The sequence below is a fragment of the Notothenia coriiceps genome, unplaced genomic scaffold (assembly GCF_000735185.1).
Source record: "Notothenia coriiceps isolate Sejong01 unplaced genomic scaffold, NC01 NC01_scaffold00020311, whole genome shotgun sequence".
NCBI classification, from domain to species: Eukaryota; Metazoa; Chordata; class Actinopteri; order Perciformes; family Nototheniidae; genus Notothenia; species Notothenia coriiceps.
Window position 1 is genome coordinate 155,633 of NW_011353012.1, and position 14,437 is coordinate 170,069.

A 14,437-nucleotide genomic window follows, 5' to 3' on the forward strand; every position below is an offset into this window, starting at 1 on the left:
ATGAATGAAACATGAGTTCATCAGACAGCAGCAGTGTGGGAGGCATTCATCACACAGTCCACCCTGTAGTGTTAATGGGCTCACAGTTAAAGGACCAGTTCAAAAGAAAACATATCTACATATATATATTGCCTATTAATCCAACAATATAATACATTTTAACCCCTGTGTCATGACACTTTTTATGTTGCCAGATCTTGTGAAGTGGGGGGGTGGGTGTAGGATAGAGGGATGGGATTGAATGAATCCAAAATGTTGTGCAACCTGAATTCTCTTCTGTACTGTGTTGTCACGTTCTTGCTTGATTTGCGGGACCAGCGTTGCAGTCGGGAAGAAAAGCAATGAGGAGCGGCAGCTCAGCGCACACGTGATTTTCCATCTGGCAGAATCTACATCAGCCCCATTGAACAGCCAGTCATGCCAGCCTATACAACACATGAGGGACAGAGTTTTACTCTGTGTGTGTGTTGCAACTTGCATATTTATTTATTTATTGCACTTGACGCACACACACGCATGGCCTCATTTCCACCGGGGACAGGGGGACATGTCCCCCGCACTTTTCAAAATCCCGTTTGTGTCCCCCCACTTTACAAATATGTTTGGATTATTGAAAAGTATTCATCTCCCTTTCCTCTGAGTGTTGAGAGCTGTATCCATAAATTCATGTTGTGCTCAAAGTGCACCAGATTGATGCATTTAACTTCAACATTTAAAAAAAAAAAGATCTTCCCGGGGGTGCATGCCCCCGGACCCCCCTAGAGGATGTGAGGTCCACCCCCAAATAAAGCAGGTTAAAATAATTAAATGGAATACATTTTCTTTTAGTAAACACTGCAAACGGGTCCCACAGACCCAAACAGCACACAAAGGTTAAAGGTCAGCATATAATAATGTTAAAATGTGCTAAATATTTAATAAGTAAAAGTAGCTCACGACTTGTTTTATTTTTTTTAAGTAGCTCTCATCGTAAAAAAGGTTGGAGACCCCTGCTCTAGTACTACATGTTACAGCTGAAAGTACTCCCAAGTAGCGTGTGCTTAACAACACCATGCCCAACTGTTATAGGAAACATATTTTGCCTTTTTTTATATGAAAAGTTGGTATTTGTGAACCATTTCCCCAAATGAATATCTTCACTTGGACCAAACCGATTGTCAGAGAGTCTGTGAAAGCGCTGAGAGATGGATCGACGCTCTGTTGGTTTTTCTCTTTTCTTATGGGATTGATGCCAGTTGAATAAAATGGAGATCATTTACAGCCTTTTCCTTCAAAAGGCCCCACGTCTGAACACCAATGTATGCAGGCTTTGACGAGAAGAGGATACTTCATTATTCATCTAATCAACACAGTTTGCATTAAGAATCTCATTTCTGTAATTCTCTGTTTTTCCTCACAGGGAACGCCGTACGTCCCAGTTAGCGGTTCAGCAGCGCCTGCCATACCAGGTGCGTGAAATGAGTCAGATATTCCATACACACAGCATGCATTGATCCTTGCCTGCATGAACAGAGTTGATGCATGTTTGATAATAAACATTCTTCATGGGCTGCAGCTCCCTAATTTGATTTTGAGCAGAAATCAAATTGTATTGAGCGTGTATTGCCTCCAGAACATCATATTTTCAACCCAGCAGATCAAAGTGTTGACAAATCACCATGCAGTCCATGCACTAATGCAGCGAGGAGAAGTCTGGAGAAACGGTGTGCCTCTCCTGGCCCTGGAAGCTTCTCCCGCTCAGAGACGCCAGCAGTGAGGACGAGTGAGGATTCACTGCTGCCAAGGAAGGGAAGAGAGAAACTAGCCAGTCTGCCTGCTGAGCTGTTGGGCTCTCCGGAGGCCAAGACTAACAGCCTGAACCTCTATGAGTCAATGAGCCCTAGATTTGGAAATGAGCTCAAATCTGCACCAAAAAGCCCCTGTGTCCCGACCGATCCACAGCCAGACAAGAGACATGCCATCTATGAGAACTGTTTAAAGTGTCGAGCGGACCACTGCCAGCCCGCTCCACGGGTTGCACCTTCTGAAATGTTCCGCAACAGGAATACTTCAACCTCCCATACCTTTCCAACTGGCCTGAAGAAAAGCCAAGAGCAGGAAGCAGCTGCTGATGAGGAAGCACTCCGTCAGACTCCCAGCGAGAGATCACAGATCCAGGGTCAGCACGAAGAGATAAATGTTCCCACAGTGGCCAGTGAAGGTAAGAGGCCTCTTCTTCAGTCTCCTCTTCTCCAGTCTCCTCTTCTTCAGTTTCCTCTTCAACTCACAACAAAGCCTCCACGATTTCTTCGGTGTCCTTTTCCTCTTCAGCCCTTTTTGAAGTGGATCTCTTTGTTTCCTACTTTTGTTCTCAATTTTCCCGCCTGGCTTGCTTTGTTGAATGAGCTGCTTGTTTTCTCTCTTCACTCTGATGATTCCTTTTGTTGTGTTGCTTGTCCAACTGAGCTCTTGAGGGTTGTGAAGTATGCAGTATAGGCTCTCCTATGAAAGCTTTAAAACGTGTGTTAAAGTTAACCTAATCACAAAACGACACAGTAAAGAATGTCCGAATTCTGTGAAAAACTGCATAATATAGAATGTTGAAATTATGCACAAATAGCATGGTTTAGTATGTCGAAAATGTGTATGGGTAAATTTGATTTTTGTTTAACATGTTTCTAGGACAAGTAATGGCACTAAACTGTTTGCTTCGGAAGGGATTCTTGTGTAATAGTTGTTTTATTGTGAGGTGAGCTTTTGTTTGATTCGTTTGGAAAAATGTGTACCCAGAAAGCACTTTCTCTGACTTGATCACAAGATGGTTTAGGAAAGTACAATGTGGGATTAATGTATTTCCTGGCATTGGCACAAGTGGCGGAAAGGCTTATATTTAAAACTGTTTTTCTCTCCCACCAGACAAAAGGCTTAATAGCAAAGAGGAGCGACGCAGAGCTGATCCTGCTTATGAGATCATGGAGAGGAACTCTGAGGTAGGCCAATCAAAACTCTCTAATCCGCTTTACACTATGGACCACTCACACACTTCCACTGTCTCTCTGTGGGTTCAGCCAAACGTGTCTGATATGATGAGATTAACTCTTTTTTTAGAAAAGGCTAGAGTTATATCTGTAATTGAACATTGTGTAAGCTCTGTACTTAATATATTTAGTGTTAGGCAAAAGGAAGAAAAGTCAAGCAGCAATAGATACACTTTTGGATCATATGACCTCAAACGTAAACTGTTGTCGTAGCCAGAGTCATTGACTAATCGGCATAGTTTTAGTTTGAGCATTTCCTGACTCAAAACCAGGTAAAGCACCAACGCTAACATTGTTGATTAATTGTTTTATTTATGTACATTTACAACATTTTGGTTGTGTCTCTTAGAAGCAAGGCAAATCTGCTGATTAATGCTCTTTAGTTCACTAAAACGATTCAATGTCAAATAAGTGTGAACAGAGACAATGCAGACAACAGCAGTGGTACATACATTTTTATTTGATCAGATGTGGAAACAATAAAACATATTGGCCATCAGCTGTCCTTCTCTGTAAATATGAACTACAGTCGTATCGGTCAGGGATGCCAGAAACTGACTTTGATCAAATTCGAAAATCGGACAGCCCTGGCGAATATTAATCGATGATTCGCCTGCGCTGCTGGCTTCCTCCAAGTTTACAGTAAAACAAACTGGTGGTGTGACCAATGGCCATTTACAATTATTAATACTATTATTAGCATTAGTCTACATTTTGGTTTAAACTAAGCCAGGAAAAAAAAGAAAAACATAAATAATAATAAAAAAATATATAAATAAAATCGAATTTAAAAAATAATTTTCGATTATGGAGACTGTAACGAATATTCGAAAAATCGAATAATTGCTGGCATCCCTAGTATCAGTGGACCCCTTCTCCCCCTAAAGGAGTCACTCTTTCTGTGCACAGTGGGCCTCAATAGGCGCGTTCACACCAAGTACTTTTCCCACAAAGGTTCCTGAGAACTCTTTAGTTCTACAGATCGCGTTCACACCGGAAATTAGTTCCTGGGGGTGGATTAGGCAAATGAAGCCGCTGACGTAACTTCTTCTTCTTCTGCTTTGGGTTTACTGGCAGGCCGCAAACAACTTCACGGCGTATACTGCCGCCCAAAATCCCTGGCCGGAAGTCCCCGGAGTTAGGGACTGGCTTCAGTGGAAGCTGCTGGGACTCCCAGCAGCTTCTACTGAAGCCTTCCGAGTAAACGGCCAGAACGCCGACTACTCCTCATCTCCACCGCTCCCATGTTTTATGTTGTGTTGTCATAAGTTAGTATCTCTGCGTTTCTGCGCTGGGCTAATGCTAATGCTAATAATGCAATGCGAGGATAATAAAATGGCGGCTTCACAAAAGTTTTTGGGAGTTTAACGGGGCGTGGTTTGCATTCCGCCCAGCCAATCAGACACAGGAACCTTTTTCTCCCACGAAAGTCCCTGCTCTCTATCAGGGACTGAAAAGGGGGTAAAAAAGGTTCTCTAGAACTAATTTAGTTCCTGGGACTTTTTGGTGTGAACGCAACTAAATCGTAGTTCTCAGGAACCTTTGTGGGAAAAGTACTTGGTGTGAACGCGCCTAATGAGACCGAAAGCAATGTGGCTGCACTCCACCAACGGTCATCCCATGATAGCTGTTCTCACAGAGGTTGCTTGGTTATCCATCCATGCTGATGAGCCGTTGCGGACAGTGTTAGACGTACCGCAGCCCGGAGCTCTCAGTGAATTTCTGCGTCTGTATATTAATACTCCTAATGTGTACCCTTCCTCTGTAAACATATGACACATTGTGCATATTCTGATCAACAGTGCTCTGTGTCTTGCAGGCAGAGGAGAAAAGCAAGTACGAGCTGATGGGCAGCTACAGTCAGCAGAGGCTGCTGCAGGAGACTGAAGGTGAGACCATTGTCAGTTTTCAGCTGTGCATTACCCCGGCCTCTTACAGTAACCAGGAGCCACTTATATAAAGCCAATAGATATGAGTCATGCACCTGAGTCAGCAAACCGGTTGGTTTCAGGTGTATTATGAATAAATCAAATCAAATGAAGCATTAAGTGTCTGAAATGGCACACAAACAGGAACACTTATTGTCAATACGCATAATGTTTACTTGACTTTATTCAGGTTAATGGACTGTGACATTGACAGGAAGCTGTCTTTATTGCAGCAGTAATATTCCAAACAAAGTGCCGCGAGGGACTAAACAAGAGAAAAACATCGTGGACCACGCGCAAAAACTCTCTCTTTCCACCAGTATGCGTTTGACCTTTTATTTCCAAAGCAAACATTCAATAGTCCATATCCATATATTCTTTTATGGGTGCGGTCAACAACAATTGTCCTTCTCCAGCTCACTCCCCCTTCATCTATCACAAAGTGCGCAGGTAAAAACAACCGGATATAACCGCAAACATCACCACACAAATCCAATGACACGCCCCCACCACCTATAGTGACTCAAAAGCAGGTACCGTAACAAACACAGAAAATACTTCATATGTGGCTCCTACAGTCTTCATAGAGAACATAGCATACAGTTCTGCATAATGTCTGGAGCCAACAGATCAGGGTCAAAGTTGTGATTCACCAGCAACAACCAAGAAATTAATTTACAAAAACATCAAATGCTTCTTTTAGTAGATTACAAATCATTCATATTGCTCTTAGGAATAGAGGTTTGAAAAAAGAAATCATCATTTTGCAAGGAGTAGCAAGCCGATTGGCCGATGCAGAGCGAAGTACTGGAGTGTACGGTTAACCATGTCCTGAATGTAGGAAGGGCCTGAGCCACTGCAGTAGTCACGGCGTGAGATGATAAGAGCCTGGACCAGGGCCTGTGTTGCCTTCTGGGTCAGGGGACGGATCCTTCTGATGTAGTAGAGAGAGTATCTGCAGGGACAGAATGTAGCAGCGGTGTTAGTCACTTCAGTCATTTGTGTTGACATTAATATAACTCAGAATAAAAGCCTCAGGTCATTGTGTAGTGGAGGGCTCACTGCAGCTGGAACACTTATGAATCAATCTGCATTTCATGTAAGCCTTCCACTGGAGTTATGTAAGACCCCATTGTGTCAGGAGAGGACCGCTGTCAGGGGACGCTCGGCCACTTAGGCGTCCCTCAGCCTGCAACATGCCCTCAGTCTAATGCACACCTGCTGAGGGAGTCTCAGCTGCTGTCACCATGTATGTATGCACGCACACACACACACACACACACACACACACACACACACACACACACACACCAGCGAGCAGGTAATGGACGGGGATGCGCAGGAGGCAACCAAGTTCGGGTTATGTAAGGAGGCCAGCTCCATGGCAACTGAAATGAGTCACTGTTGATGTCAGAGAAGTTTGTAACACTTTTATGAAAGATAGCAGCAATGATTGATGACGCTATATCAACAGTTTGTTTGAATTCTGAGACGTCTGTTCAGGTTGTTCTTGTGGCACTTTTACTGGTTAACTATTGTCATTTTGACAGTTTGTGCAAAATGGATCTAGTAACATGTTGGTGACAAATAGTAGGAAATCAGTTTTGAGGCATGCCTGATTATTCAATGAAACCCTGGTGAACTGTTTTATTGCTGGACTGCTGTATAAGACTTGGGAATGTCTATTTCATATCCTGACTTGTTGCTCTGATATTCATTATCAAATTCATCAACTACAAAATCCGGATTAGGTGATTCGAAAACACTCACCTATCAGCGCAGAGACCCTGGCAGTGGGGTCTTTGGCAGGGCCTTGGCTTTGTTTCCATCATCAGGGGCTCCTGCTGGCTCAAAGGATGGGATCTGAAAAGAATAGTTTCCTGATGAAGTCAGGCAGGTGAACCTGGGTAGAAAGATGCGTTTTAATTAGAAATAATGTTAATAATGTGTAGGTTTGTTTACTTAACAGTCATCGTCTTTTATTCTCTTCAATTATTGAACACATGAAATGGAATATGTCTCTAAAGGATTGTCCTTTTGAGTAAAGTCATCACTCCTTTGGGAACACTTGTACATGTTTTCACCTCCTCAATGCCTTCCTGCAGAGGGATGTAGAAAGATGGAAAACCAGCTTAAACCGGTCTCCCCCAACACACACATCTTAGAGCCGTGTTTCCCCTTTTGACTCTGTGACCCCCCCCCCCAGAGGCTCTGCAGAGTGCTCTATAGAGAGTCCCTCCTCCTATAGCTGCGGGCTAATCCACTGCTGTAATGGCGGCCATTATAAACCCCACACTGCTGCTGGGTGTCTGATCAATTAGGGATAAGGCTGCTCCTCTCTGATCTGTGATTGGCCCCCGGGGGCCCCGCCTCCAGCTGCTGGTTGGAGCCGCTGCCATTCAGAAAGAGGCGACAGCAGGTGAAGTTGTTTTTGTCGCCAAACGCTGCACATTGCCCAGCCTCTACAAACAAATGTACAATCCTTTACTGGATTACAAATATGGAAAGGTTTCATTACAACACAGCTGAATCAAAACAAATGGCATGGATTTATAAATATTTGATGCAGAATTTCATAGTTTTTGCAATATTTTCACACAAGTAGGAGAGGCCCTCAGTTGAAGTCTTTGTTGGGAATATTTGTATGGGTGTTGTTTTGTTATGAAGAGTTCTCTGTTCATCAGTGAGTTAGTTTTAGCTGACATGCAGTGCATCACACACACTACATATTGGCAGTGAAACCTCACACCCCTGAATAAGTGTGAATTGTTAATAAGCTAACGAGGGCTTTGTAATCATTTAGCAGTTAATATTGATTGTTAATACATACAAAAAATCCATAAATCTCAAAATATTTAGACCAAAAATCTTCATTAAGTTATTGGTTACTAATCCTGTGGAAAGTGCAGCTTTACTTTATAATGATAAGTCAAAACAAGTGACTTTATCCAGAAAGCATGTGGCCCTAAATGTGATTCTGATGAACAGTGCTGAAGTTAGTTGACTTCAGAAAGCAGTCACTTTATTTTCCAGTCACTTCACTCAAATCTGTTTGGATACATTTCAGTATTTCTTTCTTTCATTACTTTCTATTCTTTGGAGAGAACACAATATTCAGATTATGCAAATTCACTCAAAACAAGTTTTTTTAACTCTTTACTGGCATTGTTGACACGGGCAGAGTTGGCCAATACGCCCTGCAGGTTGAAATATATGCACATATTTTAATGCAGTTCTTCTCAAACTGCATTAGAAATACCTTGAGCAAAACAGATTTGGCTCTTCTCTTTTGTCCTTGGTGGCTTCTAGGTTTAGTCAATCTTACCTTTCAAGAGCACTGAAGGACACTCTGTAGTTCTTCCTGTCCAACACACAGACCAGAGCGTTCAGTTCAATTGTTTGAGGCAACATTTATTTTTCTTCAAAGATATTCTGTTGGTGTTTATACATTTTAAGAAATGAGAATATGAAATAATTTCAGTATAATCCCCAACCTGCTTCTGCTGTGTTGGGTTTTACTTAGAAACCTGATTTGCCAACACAAAAACATTACATTTGCAAGGAATTAAATATGGAGCTGAGGGTGGGATTATAAGGGCAATAACTCTGGGTTTAACTGCCTCATAAAACAAAATGTCCATAATGCATCCCATCATCTATCCCTGGGGCCTCAGATCATGTAAAATGAGCCTCTGGGGGGAGAAGGCAATCCAGAGGAATGCACAGTGTGCCAGTGTAGCTGCTGATCCCAGATCTGCTGCTGTAATATAGAGACTTCAGTGCAGATATCTGTCTGAATGACTTTAATTAACAGCAGGCTTTGATAAGGACTGCCTCAAGAGTTACTCACCTGAGGGGGAGACATCTTCTAGCTTCTGATGGAGAACAGACAAAGTGTTAAAATAACACCAGCTCTCCTTTTCTCCACACTTATCTTTTAATTAAAGTCATAATGACAATAAAACCCTTTCAAATAAATGTCGGACTGGTGCTATCTTTCTGACGTAAAATCCCATGAAAAGACAAATATATCCGAGGATGTATTGTCAAGGTAATCCTGATGGAGTTCTGTAGCAGAGGGACAGTTTTTATTACAATGAACAAGCTGAATAAAATGGAAACCAATCCCCATGTAATATGCGGCGAAATAACTGTTCATTTTAATAAAGATAAAGTCATCCCGATGCACCTGAATGCCTCTTTTATGTGTATTAAAGGCTTTTGGGGATGAAAATGAAGTTGGTTGGCATGGAGATACTGTACACTATTCACAAATCTAGTTGGTTCTGGTCCTCTGGGGTTTTGTAAAAAATAACTGTTCACACCTCTCGGAAAGGACCAAATGTTAGAATAGGCAGGGACTGGTCCTGATTTTGATTCAAATGGCGTTACTCTCACTTCCCCAGGTGCCGTGTTTGTGTTCTCGCCCGAGGCGGCGCTTCTTGAAAGGCCTCGCAGTGAAGGTGTGACATATGTGAATATTCCTGTTAGTCCCACATCCAAGAAGCAGCTCAACTACATGGAGCTGGAGCTGCTGGAGCCGGGCCCCCGAGGGACCGTCGCACACCCCCCCCCTCAAAGTAAGGACACTTCTCTGTAGAGTAACAACGATCCCACCTTATCCAGATGTGATCAACAGTCTGCAGGGCAAAGTCCTCCTGTGGAGAAAATCAACGAGAAGCTTCAGATACACATTTCACTTCCAATATTCAATACTGAAACTCAAGTAGATCTCAGAAAGGTCTGCTTTTTGCACCAAACTAAATATGTTTCCAGCACAGTAAGAAAGTGATCAAAGCAAAGAATGTCTGGTCAGATTCATAAAAAAAAAATCTATTGTTTTTGTCACACTGTTACTTATTTAGGTCTGTTTGTGTTGGAACAAGCTTCAAATCCGACTAATCGGACATGTTAGGATTTCTCAAAGTAAGATACTAAGTATTGTTTCAGCACAAAAACATTTGGGAATTGTAGGCAGTAGTATTTCCTCCCCTTAGGGTAGTTGTAGTTTTTCAGTAATGTCAAAGATGTTGCATTTCTGTTATATGCATATCTATCTTCTTTTAACTGATAGTTCTTCCATACTTTACTAAGTCTTAGCTTATACACACACAACTCTCCTTCTATAAGACACGTTTATTAAATCCTGCTACACTGCACTGTATAACAGCAGAGCCGATGGACACGCTGTAAATGCCAATCATCATAAACTAAGAAATCATGAAGGCCTGTTAATGCAAATCCAGATTGCCATTAGAACATCATAAAAGATTCATGAGAATATTTAATGAGGACCTTAAATGGATTAGATGCAGGAAGACCTTTGAATGCAAAGGTTTGAACTTGGAGAAATCGACCATCCTGAGTCGATTAAAACTAAAGTAAAGGGGCCCCAGCCGTGGCCCCTGTCTCCGTCCGTCTCATGTTCCTGATCTGCGCCGCTATCCATGTCAGAAAGTCGCTCTAAATAACACGATTGTTGGGTAATTCCATTTCACTCGTTCAGCGTTAAAGGAGTGGAGCTGAAAGACAGCTGAGTCCTCGCCATGGAGACACCGCAGAGCGCTAATTGACATACAGGTCGCTGTTTCAGGAGGACAAGGAGCTCTGAGAGGGCTTAATGTCTGATGTCTGCAGTATAGTTTATATCCCAGGAGGGGGGGGGTCACAGGGCATTCAGATCACAGCTCAAATGGGACCCTCCTCCTCCAGGGAATATGAATGCGTTGTTAGGAGCTGGTTTTGATTTCCTCCACTTTATGAGACTGTAAATCACATAACGCCAACAGCAGATGACGGCCATATTTATTCAAACTGCGTCAGCCATTAAACCCTGACGTCCCGCTCATTGGATTTTCACTCAAGGAAGCGCCCAGAATTACGGCCATGCCTGTGACGTGCATCAGGAAGAGGTGACATGAGGGGAGTTTTAAGGCTTTAACGGAGCCATTTGCATATTCTGCTGCTTTGTGTGGCCAGTCGCATACTGTAAGACATGAGTTGGCCTCAAGGGCAGAGATACACGTCTCTCTGAACATTTGTTATATCTGAGATCAGTTCTCGGAATTGGATTTATTTTTGCTCTCACCTTACAAGAATGTGCTTTATCCTTTAAATGGTGAGGGTTACGATTGCACTGACTACTGATTTATTTTTTAGCTAAAGAATTTCAGTAAATAGTAACACAGATTTTCATTCCAAGAGTACGAGGTAAAGATTTCAAAAGCCTCTTCTTTTCTCGAACAACTCCAAAACAACAACAACTCCAAAACCAAAATATATTCTGTTTTAATTACAGCAAGCGTTTACTTCTAGGAAGGTAAAACCCATGTGCCCAAAGATAGAACTACTGGAAGAAACGAGTCATTGATTATCAACAATATTGTCAATAAAAATATGAAAGGCAATATTCTTATCTGCTTCCTTACATGAGGATTGCATGCAAAGATATCACTTGTTTCTGTATGCTAAATCTGAAGCTACAGCCGCTTTCATCTTAGCATAACGTCTCTGAGAAACAGGCTCATTTTCTAAGTTCCAAAATAACAGAAAAGTTGTTGTGTTTTTATTACTTATTAAACAAACAGGTCACATTTTAGTGAGTGATCAATGTAGCAGTGTCCTGTCTTTGTGATAAGCTTAGCATACTTTATATAGCTGTAGCTTCATATGTAACATGATTGGACTCAATTTCACATTTAGCTCTTGGAGTATTTCCCAAAACTAAATGAACAATTTAAAGATCATTCAGTATTTATGTCTCTTTAAATGCATTCATTCCTCTTTGGGTAAGAAAAAAGAATCGTAAAATGTGTTTAAAGGCTTTTATATTTAACTCGTTGTTGTTCCTTTTTAATTAAGGAAGTTTCACACCCCTTAGTGGCCATGTTAGACTGAGTCCCTTCACCTTAGCACTGACATCATGACGAGCTTCCCCCCCCCGCAGACTTCTCCTGGTGCCTTTGTTGGATTCTGGACATGGATCACCTGTGGAGTCAAACACAACTCTGTTAGGCTTAGAGTGGCGGTGGAGAGGTTTAGATGTAATTGTTGCTCCACCATGATGAGCCAGATCCTCTCACAGTACGTGAGTCTGGCTGCAGAGTCACAGGACAGAGAAAACGTATTAAAATATTAAATGTTTGTCTGTTGAATCGTCCAAAGGATCTGGGAGCCCCAGCTTGGCAGAGAATGCTTTGGAAGAGAAACACAGGGGACATTATTTTTCACAGATCAGGCTGTAAAGGGTCCAAATGAAAAGCTCCCACTAAAATGCTAATTCTGTGTCAATCCACTTTCATCATTCCAGCTCGCTTTGTTGTGCAGGAAGTAGAAACTTTCTCCAATTGAACAAACAGAAAACTGAGATTATTGCTTCTGGAGCAAAGGAGGAACGATTAAAAGTAATCGCAGAGCTTCAGTCGGCAGACTTCAAAACAACGAATAAAGCCAGAAATCTACCGTAGGTGTAGTGATGGTCACATTTCAACAGTTATTAGGTCTGCATACTATCACTTAAAGAATATATCTAGGATTAAAAGACTAATGTCACAGCAGGATTTGGAAAAGCTTGTCCATGCTTTTATCTTCAGTCGACTGGACTACTGTAATAGTGTCTGCACAGCTCTCACTAAAGTATCTATTAGAAAGCTTCAGCTGATTCAGAACGCTGCTGCTCGAGTCCTCACTAACACTAAGAAAGTGGATCACATCACTCCAGTTCTGAAGTCTTTACACTGGGGATGGGAATTTGAAAGCAAATGTATATTCGAATATTCAACTCCCAAAAAAACGGTTAACCAAATTGTACATATCCTATAAAAATAAAAAAATGTGGGAAAAATCTAACAAACAATAAATAAATACATGTTCAAATAAGTATAGAAACCAAGTCAAATTTGTCAAATGTATTGAACAGTTGACAGCTATAGGCCTACAGTTTTCATGCTTAGAACATAACTTGGTTTTTAAATGAAAGAGGGATCATACACGAACAACATAACGGGTTAGGGTAACGTAACCCTATTACAACAGAGATCAAAAACCTATAACAGGGCCTATGTACAGAATGCAGCTATTCAATACACATTCTTGTTTAAGAATATGAGCATGTCTACTCAGGGGAGAGGCGGGTGAGGAGGCGATTCACAATCAGGCCAGCTGTAGAGAAGACCCTCTCAGCTGGAATTTGGGCATAAGATGAGGTTTGAGTCTGCGTGATCTGCGTGTAGGGAGGGGCAGCAGCCATATCGTTAGCTAGAACTAGCTAGATCTGATCTATCATAAACGCGAGTGAAGTATAACCGGACGTGAGAGAGAGATCAGCACCTGCAGCTCTGCCCGCTGTGAGGGACCGGTGAGCGGATCAAAACACACCTTTACACCGAACACATTTAGCTATAGCACTGTCGTATACATTGAATTATTCCATTTGAAAATATGTAATCAACTTAGGCACCCCTCCCAAAACAACAACTCATAACTCATATTCGAATACCTGAATCATTTTGAATATTCGATTAATCGTTCCCATCCCTACTTTACACTGGCTTCCTGTGTGTCAAATAATTGATTTTAAAGTACTGCTGCTGGTTTATAAAGCACTAAATGGTTTAGGACCAAATTATATTAACGATCTCCTGCAGAAGTATGAACCATCCAGGAGTCGGGTCTACTCTCTGTTAGAAGAGTCAGAACTAAACATGGAGAAGCAGCGTTTAGTTTTTATGCCCCGACCATCTGGAACAAACTCCCTGAGTCCTGCAGGTCAGCTGCAACTGTTAATACTTTGAAATCCAGATTAAAAACGTATCTTTTTGACGCTGCATTTGGATGAGTTGTTCAAATTCAAACTGCAGTATGGCTTTTATCCATGTATTTTATACCTGTTGTGTTTATTTTATTATCTTTGCTTTTGAAATGCCTGTTTATAATGTGCTTCCACTGTATTTATTTTGTAAAGCACTTTGGGTTGCTGTGTGCTGAAAAGTACTGTCTTGCCTTGTAGCAAGTCAAAAGGCAAAGTGTTGAATGTCTTCAGTGCTGAACATTTAAAATGTTACACTTCCTGTCTCTCACTTGAAGTCAAAAGAATCTCTGTGTTGTGTGTTTAAAGGAAAGAGCTCCAGCAAGTACGCTCAGATCGACATTACGGCCACAGAGACGGCTCACCGGGTGGGGGTGCAGCACGCTCTGGGCCGGGAGGAGGGTCTGTTCACTCTGGAGCTCCGGAGGAAGGGGACCCCTCACTGATGTCTCCGTCACTCAGCTGAGGGTCCCAGCAGGAGACCAGCATCCCACATCAAACTGTAAAGACTGCAGGAAGAATCTCTGGGGTGGGGGGTGCAGCCGAGATCCTCAGAGGTTTACTGTGGAAATGTATTCTGTGTGTTTCATCCACTCCTCACATAATGTACACGGTCCATTTCTCTAGAATCAGACGTCACAGCACAAGGAGCAACTTTTCAATATGTCCTCTTTGTGGCCTTAGCA

General features: G+C 42.0%; 1 protein-coding gene across 3 annotated transcripts in view; it reads left to right on the top strand.

Annotated features, from left to right (window-relative positions):
* The window catches only part of dok7b (docking protein 7b), a 31,167-nt gene extending 16,957 nt beyond the window's left edge, over window positions 1–14,210 (top strand). The window contains exons 8-13 of one of the 3 annotated variants that reach the window (XM_010779496.1): window positions 1,400–1,448; window positions 1,634–2,200; window positions 2,896–2,969; window positions 4,837–4,906; window positions 9,352–9,525; window positions 14,061–14,210. In XM_010779496.1, coding sequence (XP_010777798.1) covers window positions 1,400–1,448; window positions 1,634–2,200; window positions 2,896–2,969; window positions 4,837–4,906; window positions 9,352–9,525; window positions 14,061–14,197 — 1,071 coding nt within the window. In that variant the 3' untranslated portion in view covers window positions 14,198–14,210. The remainder of the gene's footprint in view (window positions 1–1,399; window positions 1,449–1,633; window positions 2,201–2,895; window positions 2,970–4,836; window positions 4,907–9,351; window positions 9,526–14,060) is intronic. The other 2 variants (XM_010779497.1, XM_010779498.1) reach the window with 2 other exon arrangements.
* Window positions 14,211–14,437: the final 227 nt, after the last annotated feature.